This window comes from Piliocolobus tephrosceles, chromosome 13 (assembly GCF_002776525.5).
Source record: "Piliocolobus tephrosceles isolate RC106 chromosome 13, ASM277652v3, whole genome shotgun sequence".
In the NCBI taxonomy this organism is placed as follows: Eukaryota; Metazoa; Chordata; class Mammalia; order Primates; family Cercopithecidae; genus Piliocolobus; species Piliocolobus tephrosceles.
The window spans coordinates 63027469-63051727 of NC_045446.1; the positions used below are offsets into that span (position 1 = coordinate 63027469).

General features: G+C 41.8%; 1 protein-coding gene across 1 annotated transcript in view; it reads right to left on the minus strand.

Annotated features, from left to right (window-relative positions):
* The window catches only part of LOC111540880 (F-BAR and double SH3 domains protein 2), a 158667-nt gene that overhangs the window by 70658 nt on the left and 63750 nt on the right, over window positions 1-24259 (minus strand). Inside the window, exon 4 of the mRNA XM_023209511.1 lies at window positions 21185-21307. Coding sequence (XP_023065279.1) covers window positions 21185-21307 — 123 coding nt within the window. The remainder of the gene's footprint in view (window positions 1-21184; window positions 21308-24259) is intronic.

A 24259-nucleotide genomic window follows, 5' to 3' on the forward strand; every position in this document is an offset into this window, starting at 1 on the left:
CTTGGCCTCCCAAAGTGCTGGGATTATAGGCATGAGCCACTGTGCCCAGCCGGTTTTGTTATTTTTAAATGTATAATAAACTATTGTTGATGTGGTCACCTTATTGTGTCATCGAATACTAGATCTTATTCATTCTATCTAACTATATTTTTTGTACCCATTAACCATCCTGGCTCCCCCCACACCTGACTACCCTTCCCAGACTCTGGTAAACATCCTTCTACTCTTTATCTCCATGAGTTCAATTTATTTTACTTTTTAAACTTTCACAAATAAGTGAGAACACATGAAATTTGTCTTTCTGTGCCTAATTTATTTCACTTAACATAATGACCTCTAGTTTTATCTATGTTGTTGTAAATGACAGGATCTCATTCTTTTTCATGGCTGAATAATACTCCATTGTGTATATATACCAAATTTTCTTTATCTGTTCATCTGCTAATGGACACTTAGGTTGCTTCCAAATCTTGGCTATTGTGAATAGTGCTGCAATCAACATGAGAGTGCAGATTTCTCTTTGATATATTGATTTCCTTTCTTTTGGGTGTATACCTAGCAGTGAGATTGCTGAATCATATGGAAGTTCTATTTTTAGTTGTTGAGGAACTGCCAAACTGTTTTCCATAGTGGTTGTACTAATTTACATTCCCAGCAACAGTTTACAAGGGCTCCCTTTTCTCCAAATCCTCACCAGCGTCTGTGTTACTGCCTGTCGTTTGGATAAAAGCCACTTGAACTAGGGTGATATAATATCTTACTGTAGTTTTGATTTGCATTTCTCTGATGATCAATGATGTTGAGTGCAAAGCCACTTGAATTAGGGTGATATAGTATCTTACTGTAGCTTTGATTTGCATTTCTCTGATGATCAATGATGTTGAGTGCCTTTTCATATGCCTGTCTGCCATTTATTTTTATTATTATTTTTTGAGACAGGGTATCACCCAGGCTAGAGTGCAGTGGCGCAATCTCAGCTCACTGCACCCTCTGCCCCCCTGGCTGAAGAGATCCTCCCACATCAGCCTCCTACAGACATATGCCACATGCCCTGCTATAGTTTGGTATTTTTTGTAGAGATGGGGTTTCACCATGTTGTCCAGGCTGGTCTCTAACTCCTGGGCTCAAGCGATCCACCCACCTTGGCATCCCACAGTGTGGGATTACAGGCATGAGCCATTGCACCTTGCCCTGTCTGCTATTTATATGTCTTTTTTTGAGAAATGTCTGTTGAGATCTTTTGCCTACTTTTAAATTGAATTATTAAATTTTTTTCCTATAGAGTTATTTGAGCTCCTTATATATTCTCATTATTAATCCTTTGTTAGATGGATATTTTGCAAATATTTCCTCCCATTCTGTGGGTTGTTGCTTCACTTTGTTGATTGTTTCCTTTGCTGTGCAGAAACTTTTTAACTTGATGTGATCCCACTTGTCCATTTTTGCTTTGGTTGCCTGTGTTTGCAGGGTATTACTCAACAAATCTTTGCCTAGTCCTATGTCTTAGAGAGTTTCCTAATGTTTTCTTTTAGTAGTTTCATAGTTTGAGGTCTTAGATTTAAGTCTTTAATCTACTTTGATTTAATTTTTGTATATGGCAAGAGATAGGGGTCTTAATTCTTCTGCATATGAATATAAATATCCAGTTTCTCCAGCATCATTTATTAAAGTGATCGTCCTTTCTCCAGTGTATGTTCTTGGCAACTTTGTCAAAAATGAGTTCACTGCAGATGGGTGGATTTGACTCTGGGTTCTCTATTCTGTTCCACTGGTATTTGCTTTTATGCCAGTACCATGCTGTTTTGGTTACTATAGCTTTGTAGTATAATTAGAAGTCACACAATAGGATTCCTTCAGTTTTGTTCTTTTTGTTCAGGATAGCTGGAAAGCTCTGGTTATTCTGGGTCTTTTGTGGTTCTATAAACATTTTAGGATTTTTTTTCTATTTCCATGAAGAATGCCACTGGTATTTTTATAGAGACTGCATTGAATCTATAGATTGCTTTGGGCAGTATAGACATTTTAAGAATATTGATTCTCTCAATCCAACAACATGGAATATCTTTCCATTTGTTTGTGTCCTCTTCAATTTATTCCTTCCTTCCTTCCATCCCTCCCTCCCTCCCTCCCCCACCCTCTTCCTTCCTTTTTTTTTTTTGATGGAGTTTTGTTTCGCTTTTGTTGCCTAGGCTGGAGTGTAGTGGCATGATCCCGGCTCACCACAACCTCCATCTCTTGAATTCAAGTGATTCTCCTGTCTCAGCCTCCGAATTTCTGTCACTGTAAGAGATCTTTCACTTCTTTGGTTAATTCCTATGTATTTTAATTTATTTGTAGCTATTGTAAATGACATTACTTTCTTGATTTATTTTTCAGAATCTTGCTGCTGGCATATAGAAATGCTACTGATTTTTGAATGTTGATTTTGTATCCTGCAACTTTACTAAAAGTGTTTATCAGTTTGAATATTTTGGTGGATGTTTGGACGAACGGAGGCAAGATGGCGCAGTTCCGGCTCCTTCACCGTCAACTTTCCCGCGCCCGGGAAAGACACAGGTCGACTGCGCAGGTGCAACCCAACCTCCGACGGAGAAAAACCAGAACCCGCCTAGCCACGACTACCGCCCGGCCCCTGACCCGCCTATGTCCTGCCCACTGCCCTCCCACTCCCAGGCCCAGGACATAAAAGCCGCTCCCGGCGGGCGCGCTGTGCGCACTTCCTCAGCCCCCACTCCTGTCGGGACTGCAGGAACTCCGCCCAAGAGCTCCACTGGGCGACTCTCTCGGCCTCCTTTGCCGGAGGCCGACAGACCTCACCCTCCACACCTTCTTCCCTGAAGCTAGGTGACCAAAAAAAATAAATTTGCAGTTTTGCTCCTAGCCTTGCCTACTCGCTGGTCCTTTAATACTCGCCCTGGTGTGCCTGGAAAGCAAATCAGTTTCCTGGAAAGCAAATCGGTTTCCTGGAAAGCAAATCAGCTTCATAGAAAGCAAATCAGTTGGTGCTGAAACCCAGGAGGAGACCCATCCTCAGGCCTCTAAGGATTGAGAAACCTCCTCCTGCTCCCACGCCGCGGACGGACCAGGACCTGAGACCCGCTTCCCTCACTCTCACGGCCTCTCTGGGGTAAGTGCCCTTGTCTCCTCTTTACCACCCTTGGCCAAAAATCCTGCGCAGGTCCGAGGCCCACTTTTGAGCCACGAAGTGGCTCGGGAGACCCGTTCAGGACGGAGACGTCTGCCTGAAGGTGATCTCCACCTTGGCTCCAAGAGCCTCCAGTCTGTCTCTGGTGGCTCCAAAGGACGCTTTGAAGCCAGGCAGAGATCCACTTCCATTTCCATTGTGTCCATTGTATAAGTAAAGTGGATACAAATGGGAAACCCCCAGTCCAAATTTCCAAAGAGCACCCCTTTAGGGTGCCTCTTAGCCAATCTAAAAACTCTACAACTCGAACAAGACCTCAAAAGAAAGTGGTTAATTTTCCTTTCCACTGTGGCGTGGCCCCAATACAAACTAGACAATCAGTGTCAGTGGCCACCAGAGGGCACCCTAGACAGCAATGTTCTGATCGACCTCAGCAATTTCTGCCAGTGACTAGGCAAGTGGTCTGAAATCAATTACATCCAAGGTTTTTGGGACCTACGCTCTCACCCCGATCTGTGTAGCCGGTGCTCTTTGGCCCAAGTTATGCTAGCCAAGGACGCCGGCTCACAGAAACCCAAAAAAGAGGAGTCTTCATTCCTTTCTGTTCAGCCGGAGGACCTAGGGTTTCCTTCCGCCTCCGCACCCTCACTCCCGCCCTATACTACTCCTTCTCTCCCTCCTCTCTCCACCCCCTCCCTTCCTGCCCAGACTCCTCTTCCTTCCTCCTCATCGACTGGTGGCCCGCTTGCTCCCGTGCCCCCTTCCACGTTCTCAGCCGGCTGCCTTGGGTCCCCTATCTCTGCCCACACTCGCTCTAAGTGTCCTGCTGACACCCCCACTCCTGCCCCACACCCTCCTACAGTGTTAGCGCCTTTGCGAGAGGTAGCAGGGGTGGAGGGGGTAGTCAGAGTACATGTCCCTTTTCCACTGGCTGACCTTTCCAGAATTGAGAAGCATTTAGGGGATTTCTCAGCTAATCCCACTGTATACATAAAGGAATTTAGATACCTTTGCCAGGCCTATGACTTAACTTGGCATGACCTCCAGATTATCCTAACCTCTACCCTAAACCCTGAGGAGCAAGAGCGCATCCTAGTGGCCGACAGGCAGCACGCCAACCAACAACATTTAACTGATACCACCATTCCACTAGGGGAGCAAGCAGTCCCCTCGACAGACCCAGACTGGGACTTCCAAGTAGGCTAGCCTGGGCGCCGTAGGAGAGACATCATGGTCCAGTGCCTGTTGGCTGGTATGCAAATGGCTTCAAACAAAGCCGTAAATTTTAACAAGTTAAAAGAAATTTCTCAAAATCCGGAAGAAAATCCAGCTGCATTCCTAAATAGGCTAACTGAGACTCTAACCCAATATACCCGGCTAGATCCGGCCTCTCCCACAGGGGCCACCATTTTGGCGTCTCATTTCATTTCCCAATCAGCTCCTGACATTCGCAAAAAACTCCAAAAGGTGGAAAATGGTCCCGAGACACCAATACAAGACCTAGTTAAACTAGCCTTTAAAGTCTATAACTCCAGAGAGGAAACGGCTGAGGCACAGCGGCAGGCTCGCCTCAAACAGAAGGTACAGCTCCTAGCGGTGGCTTTACAGCCCAGTCGTAACCCCAAACCAGAGAGCACACAGCCCACAGACTCCAAGACTAAAAAAGGAGCCTGCTATAAATGTGGCGAGGCAGGACACTATGCCAACATGTGTCCACAAGGCCCCCGAGCCCCAACGCAGCCTTGCTATAAGTGCAAGGCGTCAGGACATTGGGCCAGCGAATGTCCTAACCCTCGTCCACCAGCAACCCCCTGCCCTGATTGCCAACAGGAAGGACACTGGAAGTCTGACTGCCCCACCCTGAGAACAGGTGCCACGTCTCGATGTGACCCCCTTTCCCAGGATCCTGGGAGCTCCTTCCAGCTCCTACATCTGGACGACGATAACTGAAGGTGCCGAGACTCGGGGACCCCCATCACCCTTGCCGAGCTGCGGGTAACTCTCCTGGTAGCGGGTAAGACAATTAATTTTTTTGATTGACAGTGGGGCTCCCTATTCTGTTTTGCCATCCTTCTCTGGACCTAGCCTTCCATCCAATATCTCCGTAGTAGGAGTAAATGGAAGGCCGTCCACTCTGCGAAAAACTCCTCTCCTTAATTGCTGCCTGGCCAACAACTACTTTGCGCACTCGTTCCTCATTATACCCTCATGCCCTACCCCCTTATTAGGCCGAGACATCTTGAGCACCTTAAAGGCCTCCATATCCATTCCCACCAACTCATCTACTCCTCTTCAATCCCCTCACGACCTGTTGTTCATGCTTTGTGCATGCGCACACGTTCCTCCTGTGCCACCCCCACCCCCCATCTTCCCTATTTTTGTACACCCTCAAGTGTGGGACACTTCCATCCCGGTCATAGTGGCCCACCACCCACCAGTTCTTATTAAGCTCAAAGACCCCACTCGTTTCCTAAACCGCCCCCAATTCTCTCTCTCTCCGACACATCTACAAGGTTTAAAGCCAATTATCACGCGGCTACTTAGTCAACATATTCTTGTCCGCACCCATTCCCCCTGTAATACTCCAGTACTTCCAGTCAAAAAGGCAGAAGGAATGTGTAGGTTAGTACAGGATCTTCGGCTTGTCAATGAGGCTATCTGTCCAACGCACCCTGTAGTTCCCAACCCTTACACCCTTCTGTCCCATATCCCCACCAATTCTACTTATTTTACTGTGCTAGGCCTTAAGGATGCTTTCTTTACCATACCCCTACACACAGACTGCCAGTTCCTTTTTGCTTTCACATGGGAAGACCCAGACACACACACCTCCACTCAACTGACGTGGACATTCCTCCCACAAGGGTTCCGGGACAGCCCCCACTTCTTTGGTCAGGCCTTAGCAAAAGACCTGGCCTCCTGCCCCCTCACTAATAGCAAAGTTTTGCAGTATGTAGATGATCTCCTAATCTGTAGCCCTACCAAACAAGACTCTCTTCTAGACACTGCAACTCTCCTCAACCATTTAGGCTCTCTAGGTTATAGGGTATCTAAACACAAGGCCCAAATTTCTCGCCAAACCGTCACATACTTGGGAATTGAAATCACCCCAACAACCCGGTCACTAACTACCGACCATGAGGCCCTAATATGAAACCTTCTCCCCCCTCAAGATGCAAAAGAAGTTCAATCCTTCCTAGGTCTAATAGGCTTCTTCAGACATTGGATCCCCAACTTTGGAATCTTAGCCAAACCTTTATATGCCGCAGTTAAAGAAACCCCACAGGGGCCTTTGTCCAACCCCAAGTTAATCTCGATTCACCCGCTTAAAAGCTTGCCTTTTCTCACAACCCACTCTCTCACTGCCTGATTTCCAGCGTCCCTTCCAACTCTTTACAGATGAAAGGCAGAAAGTGGCAGTTGGTCTCTTAGCCCAGCCTGTCGGCAGCACCAACCGCCCTGTGGCCTATCTACCCAAACAACTAGACCCAACTGTACAAGGCTGGCAACCCTGTCTGCGTGCGTTGGCAGTGGCAGCCTGCCTGACCCAGGAAGCGAAAAAACTCATTAGAGGCAGTAATTTAACAGTCCTCTCCACACACCGTCTTCAGGATCTCATCTCTCATAAAAGTATTAGCCACTTAACTCCATCCCGGCTCCAACTTTTCCATCTCTTATTCATAGAAGACCCCACTGTTACTTTAGTAGTTTGCTCCTCTTTAAATCCAGCCACTTTACTGCCAGACCCTCTTAAACCACCTCATACTAAACATTCTTGTCCTGAAGTCCTGGAGGCTCAACCTCCTCAGCCACCTACACTTGCATGACTGGCCCCTTCAGAATGCACAACTAACCCTGTTTGTGGATGGCAGCTCCTTTATCAACCCTCAAGGAAACAGACAGGCAGGATATGCAGTAGTTACCTCCTCCACAGTTTTAGAGGCAAAACCCCTACCATAAGGGACCACATCACAGCAGGCAGAACTCACTGCACTAACCAAGGCACTCCTCCTATCAAAAGGAAAAACAGTAAACATATACACAGATTCTAAATATGCTTTCCTAATTGCACACACCCATTCAGTCGTCTGGAAAGAGAGAGGGTTTTTAACCACCTGCGGTACCCCTATTATCAACAAAAACCAAATACTCAAACTACTGGATGCACTGTCGGCACCTTCCAAGGTAGCCATTATACATTGTACAGGCCACCAAACTCCATCTAACCCGGTAGCAGCTGGCAATAGTTTTGCTGACACAACTGCCAAATCGGCTGCCGGATTCTCCACCCCCATGCTTCCCTCTATTTGTTTTCTCTCTCCTCAATATACCCCTATTTACACCCAAGAGGAAAAGGCCAAACTATTACAAAATCCAACAGCCAAACTAACTACAGACGACTGGATATATATTGATAACAAATTAGTTATTCCTGAAACACAACTCCATACCATTCTAACAGACACACATAATTCTTTACATATAGGACTCAAAGCCTTATACAATTTTCTAAATCCCCTCCTCCACTGTCCAACACTACAAAAACACTTACTTATAATCAACCAGCAGTGCTCTATCTGCCTAAAGACAATTCCTCAAGGCGCATTGCATAATCCCCATCCCAGCCACCAACTCAGAGGACACAACCAGGTGAAGACTGGCAAATTGATTTCACACATATGCTGAAACACAAAAAATTCAAATACCTTTTAACCCTTGTGGACACCTTTTCAGGGTGGATAGAGGCCTATCCCACCACAGGAGAAACCGCTAACATTGTTGCTTCAATACTCACTGAACATATTATCCCTAGGTTTGGCCTCCCGGTCACCCTTCAGTCCGACAACGGTCTAGCATTCATCTCCAAGGTAGTCCAACAGGTGGCAGCCCTCCTACACATCACCTGGAAACTCCACATCCCTTATAGACCTCAGTCGTCTGGTAAGGTAGAAAAGGCTAACGGACTCATCAAACAACAGCTCACCAAACTCTCCCTTGAGACTCGACAATTGTGGGTAACTCTCCTTCCTTTAGCCCTAACCCGGCTGCGAGCAGCCCCATGGAGTCCAACAGGCCTCAGTCCGTTTGAATTAGTTTACGGCCGGCCCCTCACCCTCCAGCAGTTACCCACCCTTTCTTCCCCGCTGGCAACTTATCTTCCATACCTCACCCTCTTGAGACAACTCCTGAGACAACATGCAGAACTAGCACACCCCCCTCCAACAGACACCTATAGCCCATATCTCTCTCTCAGCCCAGGAGACCAAGTATACTTAAAAGATATCCAAGCCAAAGATCTTCAACTCCGGTGGAAAGGTCCCTATACTGTCCTCCTATCCACATACACAGCAGCCAAACTTCTAGGACACACGCACTGGGTCCATATATCACAATTAAAAAGGCCCCCACAGAAGACAATCAGTGGACATCTACTAGACTTACCCCTACCCGTCTCAAATTCACCAAACTCTCCCAACCACCACATGTTCCCTGACCTCTTATGCTTATCCCGATTTCTCGCCATACTCTATATAAACACAACAGAATTCCAATATATTAACCCAGATCCCTGCTTGCCTCCAGATAATAGCCCATCACAGTGGTTTTCCCGCTTACCTTTATAGAACATCTTCAGTGGCAAGGTGTACTCGGTGATTACACTGAAGATGAAGTCCTATATCATATTTATAGTACTATCTTTTTCTTGCATTCAATCTCTATTACTAACCCAACTTTCATATGGAGATTCTCTATAGTTGAGACCTGGTCACGCAAAAATAAACAGCACTCACAGTTACAAGGCACCGCTGACTGCCCCCTTCAGGCTGCCAACCCCATCTTACTATAAATTTCACCCTATCATGTTGCAGTGTGGCCGGAGCTAAGGCTCTCTGCTTCCTGCACGATCAGACACATTACAATTGTAAGACTTACTGGAAACAAAAGAACCTAGGATGCCCTTATATTTATTGTAAGATCCATTATGCAACCTTAAGACAGGAGAAACCCACTGCTCTCTTCACCGTTGCGAATCAACGAACCCCCCTTCAATACCAATTAAATATCAAAGACCCATGGGACCCCCGATGGGCAGACGGAGTCAAAGGTGGACTCTACACAGGCTACACAATTCTTAGTTCATTTCCCATGGCTACTCTCCTGATAAAAAGAACACTTGTCCAGCAAAGATCCCTTCCTCAAAACATACAAGTCCTACAGAATTTAACCTTAGCCATACAATCACAATAACAGGCCTTACAAGATCAACTACACTCCTCCAATAAAGACCCCTTCTCATGGTTAAAACTAGTCCGTCAAGGGTTAAACCTAACACAGGCAGCCAACATAACAAATCTCTCCCACTGTTTTCTCTATGCAGCCCTTGAAAGAGCTCCCTTAGTGGCAGTCCCTTTACCTACTGCTTTCAAGGCTACAACTAACTCTACAAGCGCCTCCCAAAAACCGTTCTTACTCCAAGTCCCACTATACCAAAACCCAGAAAGTCCAGTCCTTCCTTTCTGCTACTCTACTCCAAACACCTCCTGGTGTAATTATACCCAGCCACCCACTAAGACCCAGACGGCTCCCATCGGAGGTTATTTCTGGTGCAACAAAATCCTCTTCAAGGTCCTTAATCACACATCCATTGGTCAATCCCTCTGTGTCCCAGTGTCCCTAGTACCTAGTTTAACCTTGTACAGCAAAGCAGAAATAGCTGAACTTGTCATACAATTTAACCCTCCTCCTAATGACCTCCAAAAACGGGCTGTCTTCCTTCCCCTAGTCATCGGAGTCTCCCTGGCCTCCTCCCTAGTGGCGTCAGGGCTTGGAATTGGGGCACTAGCCTACTCGCTACAGTCTACCCGATCTCTAACAGCTCAAATTCGAGAGGCCATAGAGGCTTCAGCTGAAAGCCTGGCCTCTCTACAGCGTCAAATTACCTCAGTGGCCCAAGTAGCAGCACAGAATAGGTGAGCATTAGATTTACTTACTGCCGAAAAAGGAGGAACATATCTCTTCTTAGGAGAAGAATGCTGCTATTACATAAACGAGTCAGGCCTAGTAGACACTAACATTCAAACCCTAAACAGGATTAAAGCAGAATTAAAAACCTACAATACCCCCTTCACCCCCAGACCACTGATATGGCTGCTGCCCGTAATACAGCAGATGCTCCCATTCCTAATTCCCATACTAATCCTCTGTTTTGTCTTATGTCTCACTCCTGTTTTAATCAAATTCTCCGAGCCAAAGTTCAAGAGATCATGCGCGTCACCTTCAACCAGATGCTTCTTCACCCATACGTCCAAATACTAACCATATACCCCAACCTTAACGACGTCCCCTGACAGCAGGAAGTAGCCAGACAGACCACGGCACCCCTTATCACTATTATCAATAAAAGGTTGGACTGTTTGGACGAACAGAGGCAAGACGGCGCAGTTTCGGGTTCTTCACCGTCAACTTTCCCGTGCCCGGGAAAGACACAGGTCGACTGTGCAGGCGCAACCAAACCTCCGACGGAGAAAAACCGGAACCCGCCTAGCCACAACTACCGCCCGGCCCCTGACCCGCCTATGTCCCGCCCACTGCCCTCCCACTCCCAGGCCCAGGACATAAAAGCCGCTCCCAGCGGGCGCGCTGTGTGCACTTACTCAGCCCCCACTCCTGTCGGGACTGCAGGAACTCCGCCTGAGAGCTCCACCGGGCAACTCTCTCGGCTTCCCTTGCCAGATGCCGACAGACCTCACCCTCCACACCTTCTTCCCTGAAGCTAGGTGACCAAAAAAAATAAATTTGCAGTTTTGCTCCTAGCTTTGCCTACTCGCTGGTCCTTTAATACTCGCCCTGGTGTGCCTGGAAAGCAAATCAGTTTCCTGGAAAGCAAATCAGTGGAGTCTTCAGGTTTTTCAAAATATAAGCCTGTATCATCTGCAAAGAAGAATAATTTGACTTCTTCCTTTCCACTTTGGATGCTCTTTCTTTCTTTCATCTGACTGCCGTAGCTAGGACTTCTAGTATTATGTTGAACAACAGTGGTAAAAGTGGGCATCCTTATCATGTTCCAGATCTTAGAGGAAAGGCATTCAGTTTTTCTCCATTCAGTATGATACTCATCGTGGGTCTGCTATACATGGCTTTTATTGTGTTGAAATATGTTCCCTCTATACCCAACTTATTGAAGGGTTTTATCATAAGGGAATGTTAAATTTTATCAAATGCTTTTTCAGCATCAATTGAAATGATTATACAGTTTTTGCCCTTCATTCTGTTGAAACGATATATCATGCAGAGTGATGTGTGTATATTGAACCATCCTTGCATTCTTGGGATACATTCCACTTGGTCATGATGAATAATCTTTTTAATGCGTTGTTGAATTCAGATTGCTAGTATTTTGTTGAGGATTTTTGCATTAATGTTCATCAGGGATACTGGCTTGGTTTTAGTTTTTGATGTGTCTTTGTCTGATGTTGGTATCAGGGTAATGCTGGCCTCAGAGAATGAGATGGGAAGTATCCCCTCCTCCTCTATTTTTTGGAATTGTTTGAGTAAAATTGGTATTAGTTCTTCTTTAAATATTTGGTAAAATTTTGCCACAAAGCCACCCAGTCCCAGGCTTTTCCTTGCTCAGAGACTTTCTATTACAGCTCTGATTTTGTTACTTGTTTTTTCGTCTCTTCAGGTTTTGAATTTCTTCATCGCTCGACCTTGGTAGGTATATTAGTCCATTCTCACAATGCTATAAAGAACTACCTGAGACTGGGTAATTTATAAAGAAAAGTAGTTTAATTGACCCATGGTTCTGCAGGCTGTATAGGAAGCATGGCTGTGGAGGCTTCCGGAAACTTACAATTATGGCAGAAGGCAAAAGGGAAGCAGCTTCGTCTTACATGGCAGGAGCAGGAAGAAAAGAGAGAAGGGGGAGGTGCTACACACTTTTAAACAACCAGATCTCGTGAGGACTCACTCACTACCAAGAGAACAGCAAGGGGGAAGTCCACCCCTGTGATCCAATGACCTCCCACTGGCCCCTCCTCCAACATTGGGGATTATTATAATTTGATGAGATTTGGGTGGGGACATAAATCCAAACCACATTGGTAAGTTGCATGCATCCAGGAATTTATCCTTTTTTTTTTTTTTTTTGAGACAGAGTCTTGGTCTGTTGCTCAGGATAAAGTGCAGTAGTGCAATCTTGGCTCACTGCAACCTCTGCCTTCCTGGATCAAATGATTCTCACACCTCAGCCTCCTGAGCAGCTGTGATTTCAGGCATGTGCCACTACACTCGGATAATTTTTGTATAATAGAGACAGGGTTTTGCCATGTTGGCCAGGCTGATCTCAAACTCCTGGCCTCAAGTGATCCACCCACCTTGGCCTCCTAAAGTGCTGTGACTACATGTGTGAGCCATCGCACCCAGCCCTATTTATCCATTTCTTCTGAGTTTTCCAATTTATTGGCATGTATTGTTCATAGTAGCCTCTAATGATCCTCTGAATTTCTATGGTATTGGTTGTAATGTCTACTTTTTCACTTCTGATTTTATTTATTTGGTTATTCTCTCTTTTTTTCCTCACTAGTCTGGCTAAAGGTTTGCTGATTTTCAACAGTCAAGCCGAGAGCCAAATCACGAATGGACTCCCTTTCACAACTGACATACAAACAAACAAACAAACAAACAAACAAAAAAACCCAAAAAACAAAAACCTAGAAATACAGCTAACGAGGGAAGTGAAGGACCTCTAAAAGGAGAACTACAAACCACTGCTGCTCAAATAAATTAGAGATGATACAAACAAATGAAAAAACATTCTATGCTCATGGATAGGAAGAATCAATATCATAAAAATGGCCATACTGCCCTAAGCTATTTATTTATTTATTTATTTATTTATTTATTTATTTATTTATTTATTTATTTATTTATTTCAGAAGGAGTCTCACTCTGTCACCCAGGCTAGAGTGCAGTGGCACAATCTCAGCTCGCTGCAACCTGCGCTTCCTGGGTTCAAGTGATTCTCCTGCCTCAGTCTCCTGAGTAGCTGGGACTACAGGCATGTGCCACCACCACGCCCGACTAATTTTTGTATTTTTAGTAGAGATGGGGTTTCACCATGTTGGCCAGGCTGATCTTGAACTCCTGACCTCAAGTGATCTGTCCACCTTGGCCTCCCAAAGTGCTGGGATTACAGATGTGAGTGAGGTGTCCAGCCTGCCCTAAGCAATTTATAGATTCAATGCTATTCCCATTAAAGTACCATCGACATTCTTTGCAGAACTAGAAAAAACTATTTTAAAATTCATATGAAACCAAAAAAGAGTCTAAATAGCCAAGGCACTCCTAAGCAAAAAGAACAAAGCTAGAGGCATCACACTACTCAACTTCAAACTATAACACAGGGCTATAGCAACCAAACAGCAAGGTACTAGTACAAGATCAGACACATAGACCAATGAAACAGAACAGAGAACCCAGAAATAAGACTGCACCCCTAAAACCACCTAATCTTCAACAAACCTGACAAAAAGCAATGGGGAAAGGATTCCCTATTTAATAAATGGTGCTGGGATAACTGGCTAGCCATATGCAGAAAATTGAAACTGGACCCCTTCCTTACACCACATACAAAAGTTAACTCAAGATGGACTAAAGACTTAAATGTAAAACCCAAAACTATAAAAACCCGAGAGGAAAACCTAGGCAATACCATTCAGGATATAGGCATGGGCAAAGATTTCATGATGAAGATGCCTAAAGCAATTGCAGCAGAAGCAAAAATTGACAAATGGGATCTAATAAAACTTAAGAGCTTCTGCACAGCAAAATAAACTATCAACAGAGTAAAAACGCATCCTACAGAATGGGAATTTTTTTTTTTTCAAACTAAGCATCTGACAAAGGTCTAATACTTAGCATCTATAAGGAACTTAAACAAGTTTACAAGAAAGGACATGAAAAAGTGGGCAAAGGACATGAAAAAGTGGGCAAAGGACATGAACAGACACTTCTGAAAATAAGACATACATACAGCCAGCAATCATATGAAAAAAACTCAACATCACTGATCATTACAGAAATGCAAATCAAAACCACAATGAGATACCATCTCACACCAATAAGAATGGCTATTAATAAAAAATTAAAAAACAAGGGATGCTGTCACAGTTGTGGAGAAAAAGGAACACTTTTGCACTGTTGGTGGGAGTGTAAATTAGTTCAACCTTCGTGGAAGACAAGGTGGCAATTCCTCAAAGACCTAGAGATAGAAAAACCATTTGACCCAGCAATTCCATTACTGAGTATATCCCCAAAGGAATATAAATTGTTCTGTTATAAAGACAAATGCCTGCTTATGTTCATTGCAGCACCATTCACAATAGCAGAGACATGGAATAAACCTAAATGCCCGCCAATGATAGACTGGATATAGAAAATGTGGTACATGGCCGGGCGTGGTGGCTCATGCCTGTAATCCCAGCACTTTGGCCAAGGTGGGCAGATAACCTGAGGTCAGGAGTTTGAAACCAGCCTGGCCAACAAGGCAAAACCCCATCTCTACAAAAATACAAAAATTAGCCGGGTGCAGTGGTGGGCACCTATAATCCCAGCTACTTGGGAGGCTGAGGCAGGAAAATCGCTTGAACCCGGGAGGCAGAAGTTGCACTGAGCCAAGATCATGCCATTGCACTCCAGCCTGGGTGACAGAGCAAGACTCTGCCTCAAAAACAAAAAGCAAAAAACAAAAAAGAAAAGAAAATGTGGTACATATACACCACAGAACACTATGCAGCCATAAAAAAAGAATGAGATCATGTCTTTTGCAGGAACATAAATGGAGCTGGAGGCCATTATCCTTAGCAAACTAATGTAGAAACAGAAAAGCAAATATCACATGTTCTCATTTATAAGTGGGAGCTAAATTATGAGAACATATGGGAACAATGCACACTGGGGCCTACCAGAGGGTGGAGGGTGGGTGGAGGGAGAGAATCAGGAAAAATAACTAATGGGTGCTAGGCTTAATATGTGGGTGATGAAATAATGTTTACCAAACCCTCCATGACACAAGTTTACCTAGTAATCTGCACATCCTGCACATGTACCCCTGAAATTAAAATTAAAGGGAAAAAAAGGTTTATCAATTTTGTTAATCTTTTCAAAAAACTAGCTGTTCATTTCATTGGCCTTTTGGTACACAACTTTTGTTTTTTGTTTTTTTTTAAAGAGACAAGGTCTCACACTGTCGCCCAGGCTGGAGTATAGTAGCGTGATCATAGCCTGCTGTAGCCTCCAATTCCTGGGCTCAAGTAATTCTTCCACTTCGGCCTCCCGAGTAGCGGGGACAACAGGTATGCACCACCATGCCTGGCTAATTTTTAGAATTTTTTTGTAGAGATAGGGTCTCGCTATGTTGCCTAGGCTGCTCTTGAACTCCTTACCTCAAGCAATCCCCCCACCTTGGCCTTCCAAAGTATTGGGATTACAAGCATCAGCCACTGTGCCCAGCCTCCTTTGTTCACTTTTAAATTGGGTTGTCTCTGATGTTGACTTATATGTTCTTTGTATATTCTGAATATGAAATTTTTATCAGATAGGTGATGTGCAAATATCTTCTCTCATCATTTGGGTTGATTTCACATTCTTAATAATATCCTTTGATGCACAAAAGGATTTTAATTTGATACAGTCTAATTATCAATGTTTTCTTTTGTTACTTGTGCTTTCAATGTCAAATCTGAGAACGCACTGCCAAATCAAGGTCATAAAGATCTACCTCTATGTCTTCTCTTATAGGTTAGATCATTGATCCATTTTGAGTTAATTTTGTGAGGTAAGGGTTCACAACTTCATTTTTTTTTTTTTTTTTGAAACAGTCTTGCTCTGTCGCCCAGGCTGGAGTGCAGTGGTACGATTTCAGCTCACTGCAACCTCCACCTTTTGGGTTCAAGTGATTCTCCTGCCTCAGCCTCCCAAGCAGCTGGGACTACAGGTGCCCACCACCACGCCCAGCCAATTTTCGTATTTTTAGTAGAGATGGGGTTTCACCATATTGGCCAGGCTGGTCTCGAATGCCTGATCTCATGATCCACCCACCTCGGCCTCTCAAAGTGTTGGGATTACAGGTGTGAGCCACCACGCCTGGCCTGAACTTCATTCTTTTGCATGTGGCTATCCAGCAGTCCCAAAGCCTTTTTCTGAAGAGAATATTCTTTCTCTACTGAATAGTCATGGCACCTTTGTTGCAAATCAATTGACCATAGATGCTCAGGTTTATTTCTGAACTCTCAATTCTATTTCATTGGTCTATATGTCTATACTTATGTCCATATCACACTATCTTTACTACTGTAACTTTATAGTAAGTTATGAAATTGGGAAGCGTGAGTCCTCCCTACTTTATTTTTCCTTTTCAACATTGTTTAGACTATTCATGGTCCCTTGTAGTTCCATATTAATTCGAGAATTGGGCTGGGTGCGGTGGCTCACGCCTGTAATCCCAGCACTTTGGCAGACCAAGGTGGGCGGATCACTTGACATCAGGAGTTCAAGATCAGCCTGGCTAACACGACAAAACCCCATCTTGACTAAAAATACAAAAAAATTAGCCAGGCGTGGTCGCATATGCCTGTAATTCTAGCTACTTGGGAGGCTGAGGCAGGAGAATCGCTTGAACCCGGGAGGTCCTGGAGGTTGCAGTGAGCTGAGCTCATGTCTAGCCTGGGTGACACTGTCTCAAAGTAAAAAAAAAAAAAAAAATTGAGGACTGGCTTTTCCATTTCTGCAAAAAAGGCCATTGGAATTTTGGTAGGGACTACATTGAATCTGTAGATCATTTTGGGGAATATTACAATATTAGCAACATAAAATCTCCCAATCCATAAACATTTATTATATGCATTTATATCTTTTATTTCTTTCAGCAATGTTTTATAGTTTTCAATGTACAGGTCTTTAACTCCTTTGGTTAAATCTATTCCTAGATAGTTTATTATTTGAGTATTATTGTAGTTGAAATTATTTTCTTAACTTTCTTTTTGGATCATTCATTGATGGAATATAGAGATGCAACTGATTTTTGTGTTTTTATCTTATATGTTGCTAAGTGTATTAAGTCTATTAGTGTTTTTTAATGGATTCTCTGAGAGTTTATAAATATAATCATGTCATCTGCAAAGAGAGGTAATTTTAATTCTTCTTTTTCAATTTGGATGCCTTTTATTTCTTTTTCTCACTGAATTGCTCTGGCTAGGACTTCCAGTACAATGGTTAATAGCAGTGGTGAAAATGGGTATCCTTGTCTTGTTCCTGATACCAGTAGGGGAACCTTTCAGTCTTTCATTATTGAATACGATATTGGTTGTGGGGTTTTCACAAATGCTATCCTGTTATATAAGTTCTCTTCTATTCTAGTTTGCTGAGTGCTTATCACAAAAAAGTACTGAATTTTGTCAAGTCTTTTTCTGTGTCTATTGAAATGATCATGAAGTTTTTTCCTTCCTTTTGTCTACTTTTTTTGGGTTAGACTTCAAAGTATTAAGAACAGTAACATTAGACAATTTAATTTTCAAATAAATGTAGAATAAATAAAATTGTTTCTGAAAATAACAATTTTCAGAAAATTGTTATTTTCTGAATTCTTTTTTAAAATTTATTTTCTGAATTCTTAAATGAACTTTGTTATTAATTGGTTTCCTTATTGAGACAAAAAGCAAGCACACACAGATTATAAAGGCCAGTAGAGCTATCTTTGGAGTTACTATCCTAGAGAAAATACCTATGACAACATCTGCTTCAGTTACATATACAAAGCATTTCATAAAATATTAAGAAGAAAAGCAAGCTTCATAAATAATTAAAGTTTAACAAAAGCTCCTAGGGCCATCTGTTCCCATTTAGGGGATGAATAATATAGAAAGCACTTTAACATTTACAGTATGTTGGATGAATTACCACCAAAATATCTTTGGGAATATGTCACATTTTGAACAAGGTAATAATGATATAAAATAAAAAAATTTAAAAAGTGTCAAACTTCCCTTTAGGTTGCTTTCAGCAGCATAGCAAGAGTAGTATAACAAGCTCTTCATAACAGAAAAGCACATGGCATAAAACTTGTAGGCCTCCTCCGGTACAAGTCAGAACAAAAGGGCACATCTTCTAGACACATTATTCTTATTAAATTTTTATTCCTACCACTTTCAACTTAAATGTAAGAGCATCTCATTTATTTCTCATTTCTGGGGAGTGAGACACTTATATGAGTGAATGCAGAAAATGAAAGTTTATCTCTTTATGTGTCCAAACTAGTTCATAAATTCTTAATTCATTTTCTATTAAAATAATACAAGCTAAAGAGAATATAGTAGAAGAGCATGGAAAGCACTATGTGTGAGTGTGTAACCTCAGGCCAAGCCACATAAACTTCTGAGTCCAACTTCCTCCATATAAAATGAACATGGTAATGGCAACCTCATGGGATTCAAAAGATACCCCATGCTAAAAGTCTTAAATTGTTAAGTGTGTGCAAAATATTAGCTATCTGTTATGACTATGTTTCCTGTTTTATAAACTAAGGGTAGTGTATCCAGTCCAACTTATTCTTGAAAAAAAAAACATTTCAAAGAATTTTGCTAGAAGATAACCTCTCTGATAAAATTAGAATAAATGTAATTGGATTAAAAATACAATTTATAATAAAATTAGAAATAAAAATGTCACCCTACCACATATTCCAACTGAATGGAAACTGTAAAACTCATTTCTAAATAATCATGGGTTAATAAGGAGAAAAAAACAGAAATAATAACAAAAGCCCTACATATCACAGAATGCAGTTCAAGCAGAAAAGCACTTTTTTTTTTAAGCTTTAAACAAATTTACTTAAAAACAAGAAAGGCTAAAAATATAGGATCTAAATAGAAAAAGAAGTTTGAGAAAGAACAGTAACATAAACTGTAAGAAAGTAGAAAGAAATAATGAATATAAAGGCAAAAATTAAGGAAATAGAAACAACACTGAGAAGCAGAATAAAGGTCATTTTATCTGGTCCTCGGCAAAGATTAATAAAATAGACCAGTGAGTCTGATCAAAATAAGACGGACAGCATAAACAATATTAAAAACAAAAACAGAGACAATTCTAGAAGCAAACAAGTTGTTTTTTTTTTTTTTTTTTTTTTTTTGAGACGGAGTCTCACTCAGTCGCCCAGGCTGGAGTGCAATGACGCAATCTTGGCTCACTGCAAGCTCCACCTCCCGGGTTCACGCCATTCTCCTGCCTCAACCTCCCGAGTAGCTGGGACTACAGGCGCCCACCACCGCGCCCGGCTAATTTTTTGCATTTTTAGTGAAGACGGGGTTTCACTGTGTTAGCCAGGAGGGTCTCGATCTCCTGACCTTATGATCCGCCTGCCTCGGCCTCCCAAAGTGCTGGGATTACAGGCATGAGCCACCACGCCCGGCGAAGCAAACAAGTTTATGACATCAAATCTGATAAATGAAATGGACAATTGTCTAGGAAAATTGGACATTTTAATGAAATGGATAATGGTCTAGGAAAATGTAAGTTACCCAAACATACTGAAAAAGAAACAGAAAACCTAAATGGACAAATAAACATAAAAAATTCAATCACGGCTGGGCATGGTGGCTCATGCCTGTAATCCCAGCACTTTGGGAGGTGAGGAGGGTGGACCAATTGAGGCCAGGATTTCAAGACCAGCCTGACCAATATGGTGAAACCTTGTCTCTACTAAAAATAACAACAACAACAACAATAACAAAATTGTTCACTAGTCAAAAATCAACCACTTTATAGAGGGAACAAAGATAAGATGTTTTTCATAGACTTTTCCCCCAACATTCATTTCTGAAGAATTCAAATATATATGCATTAAAATCAAACAAAGTATACAGTAAATACTTATATACATACTATATAGATTCTTCAATTAACATTTTACATTTTCCTTTTTTTCTTAGATTTTGGGGGGTAACAATATAAGAAAACAGATATATGACAGGACTTCAAAGCACCAAGCTAATGATTTTTGTATTTCCATATCAACCTAGCATTTTTAACACTTTTCTAAACACAGAATTGAGAGCTCTGGTACAGTGAAAACAAGAATATATACACAAGGGGCATTCAGGATGAAGAGTCTGTGCTTTTCCTTCCTGTCTTTGGACACTGTCATGTGAAAATGGATATCCTGATCCCTCTCCTAAAAGTATTAGCCAGTCCTCACTCTCCCTGACAAAAAAAAAAAAAAAAGAACTGAACTGGGCCCTTTTAAATAGCAGCCATGAAATGCATTTTTTTTTAAAATGCATTCCTTTAGTCAGGAAACATTTATTGTGCATTTAATTTGTCAGATAAAAAACATTTACTAACCACTGGAACAATTTATCTTCCAATGGATAGTTTCACAACTGCAAAACATTTTAATCTATCAAATCTTGAAGAAAAGTCATTACATTTATTTTCTCTGCATACAATGTGACATGTCAGCAAACTTGATGGATCTCAACACTTTTAAATGAAAAGACTGCTATCAAAGAATTACAGCATATAGATAATAGGGCTTAATTTGAAAAAAAAAACGAACAAACCAAGACATTGTTGTTTTTATAACAATTACAAAACGCTCCTTTTCCCTTTGTGCTCTTTTAATACTCTTTGTACTGACACATGACCTGTTGTTTCCCCCATGTGAGCAGAGTGCATTTAAACTTTGAGCAGAATATAAAACGTTTAAACCCTTCTCAAAGGCAATGCACATGGCAATGGGCCAATGTTCTAAGCTACCTTGTATCATCACCTCTCTTTTTGCCCTTGGTGCCATCTTCACCAACTCATCACCAAGGAGAACAGAATCTCTCCTCCAACTATGTTAGAAGGAATGCTGTTACCAGGAAATTTGTCTGTTAATGCATTCTTCTAATATCACTGGTACCTTCATTTTCTTTGTATGCAGAAATACTTTAGCTCCTAAGTTGGATAACACTACACGTTGCACTAAAGGTAACTTACCTTGCTGGAGTTTTCTAATAAAAACTGGAACGTGTTCTGCACAGCTTGACATGTTTCTAGCTCAGTACGGCTGAAGGTTATTAAATAATCCTTGAGATGATCATACACATTTCCATCAAGAGCCTGTAATAGAGGAGTAAATAAAAGCAAAAAAAATTATAGTAAAGCTTTGACACATGATACCTTCTGTCTATGAGAAAAGTAGGTATGTTCAGTTTAAAATCTATTATTATTAATAAATGAACAAAAGATACAGATTGTAAGTAAATATGAACAGTTAACAATCACTTGAGAAAATGTTGAATCTCTCTAATAAACAGGAACTAAAAGAGGTAAGATCCAATATTGGTAAAGCTGTGGGAAAACAGGACATAACTTAAGAGACAAAATGCGTGGGTTCTGATCTTTGCTCATCTGCTTAGGTGTAGGAGTTAAGTGAGATAATAAATGTGAAAGGATGCAGGTGCAGTGCCTGGAAAAGAGTAGACACTTTATAATAATTTCCTCCGTTTTCCCCCTATCATTATTGGTAGGATTACACATTGGTATACGTGTATTTACTAAACAGCAGTGACAGAAAAAACACAATAGAAATATTAAAAAAGGAAAAGTGGGGCCGGGCACGGTGGCTCACGCCTGTAATCCCAGCACTTTGGGAGGCCGAGGCGGGCGGATCACAAGGTCAGGAGATCGAGACCATCCTGGTGAACACGGTGAAACCCCGTCTCTACTAAAAATACAAAAGAATTAGCCTGGTGTGGTGGCGGGTGCCTGTAGTGCCAGCTTCTCGGGAGGCTGAGGCAGGAGAGCTGCTTGAACCCGGGAGGCGGAGGTTGCAGTAAGCCGAGTTTGTGCCACTGAACTCCAGCTCTGGGTGACAGAGCAAGACTCAGTCTCGGTAAATAAATAAATAAATAAATAAATAAATAAATAAATAAATAAGGTTGTCTTTTTGTTGTTGGGTTGTAAGACTACATATTCTGGATACTAGATTCTTACAACACGTATTATTTACAAATATTTTCTCCCATTTTGTGGGCTGTCTTTTCACTTTCTTGAAAGTTTCTTTTGATGTACAAAAGTTTTACTTTAAAAAAAATGAGATAAGGTCTTTTCATGTTTCCAAGGCTGGACTCAAACTTCTGGGCTCCAGTAATCCGTCTGTCTCAGCCTTCCAAATAGGTGGGACCATAGGCACTCACCACTGCATCTGGCTTATAAGTTTTAAATTTTGATGCAGGCTAACTTAGCTATTTTTCTTTTTTTTTTCTTTTCTTGAGACAGTCTTGTTCTGTCCCCCAGGCTAGAGTGCAGTGGCGCTCAGCTCACTGCAAGCTCTGCCTCCCGGGTTCACACCATTCTCCTGCCTCAGTCTCCCGAGTAGCTGGGACTCCAGATGCCTGCCACCACGCCTGGCAGTTGGTTGTTTTTTTTTTTTTTTTTTTTGTATTTTTGTATTTTTAGTAGAGATGGGGTTTCACTGTGTTAGCCAGGATAGTCTCGATCTCCTGACCTCGTGATCCGCCCACCTTGGCCTCCCAAAGTGCTGGGATTACAGACGTGAGCCACCACGCCTGGCCCAGCTATTTTTCTTTTGTTGCTTCTGTGTTGGTATTATACCTAAGAATCCTCAATGGAAGTCTTCCGTTGTATCTTATGTTTGGCTGTTCCATTAAACTTTTACTATTTTTTTTTTTTTAAATACACAAATTCTGTGCCAAAAGCACTGAGTAATAAAGCTGCACCTTCTATAATGCTTACACCACTAGATGACACCACGGAGCACTTCAAATTTAGGCACTGCAAATATTTTTACTATGATTTCCATGTAATTATGTAACATCACCAGAGACACTGCTGGTGTTAAGTCTGAATAAATTTCCTATATCAGGACATACTTTTCCTGAACTTGTTTAGAAAAAGAAACATATAACATCTTCTGATATAAGGTTTCTGCCTTAGAAATGGTCTTGGTGGACAATCATAACATGATTATGCTTTGGCAGGTAACCATTGGAGTATTTTATTTGAGTACAGCAAATGGTAATACAGGCATCGTGAGCTCAAAAAATAAATAAATAAAATAAGGCATGAATTTTAAGGTGAACCAAATACCCACATAGTTTCTATTATCTCAGTAAAACATAAACAGTATCCACTGTGCCCGGGCTCTGTGCTAGCTGTATGGGTCTGAGTGAGAGGGAGGAAAAAGGTTGAAAAAAAAAGTACCAAAGTTCTGCTGGTACTTCTGTTTTTGACCTTACTATAATCAGGATTATTTCTGATTATAGATATTCCTCACTAAAGGCAATGTACTATTAATTTTGATAGAAGTATATCACAAATCAGGAATTATACTTTCACTCAGCTTCTTAAATCCTACTTAAAAAATTCTAGCTGGGTATGGTGACATGTGCCTATGATCTCAGCTACTTGGGAGGCTGAGGCAGGAAGGCTGTGTGCATAGAGTTAATGCAGGAGATACAAAAATTAAGAAACAGTTGGAATTCAAAGCACAGGAAGTGGATGAAAACCCTATGATTTGCTCCAGCCCCCTGCCTTAAACTGCAATTGTCTGAACCAATGATGGCATCTAGAGATGGAGTTCAAAACAATTCTAGATAGTACTGTCTCAACATGGTTTGTGATTAGAAGGCAGATTGCATAAATATTTATATGCAATTTGATTAAAAAGCCAATGATTAGAATAAAAATAGTCACAAAATAGAACCAAAGAGCTTGAAAACGCTTTTTACAAACTCCCCATCATAATATTTAAAACACTATATTAAAACCATTTATACACATGTCAGATTTTCCCAAAAGACCCTTAATTCCTTAAGAACAGGCAGCACTTTCTTCCCTTTATCCTATCCTTAGCAGAGAAGGCCTCTAATAAATGATTATTGAAATGAATCAAACTGAGAAGGGTCTGAGCTACAAAAGCAGACCCCAGTTGTATAAGAGGGAAAGTACCAAAGAAACATTTTGAGAGTGAAGTAGAGAATGAGGCATTTATCTTAACTGGGTCACCTTTATTATGATGAAAAAAATAATACGTTGTGAAAGTTAATT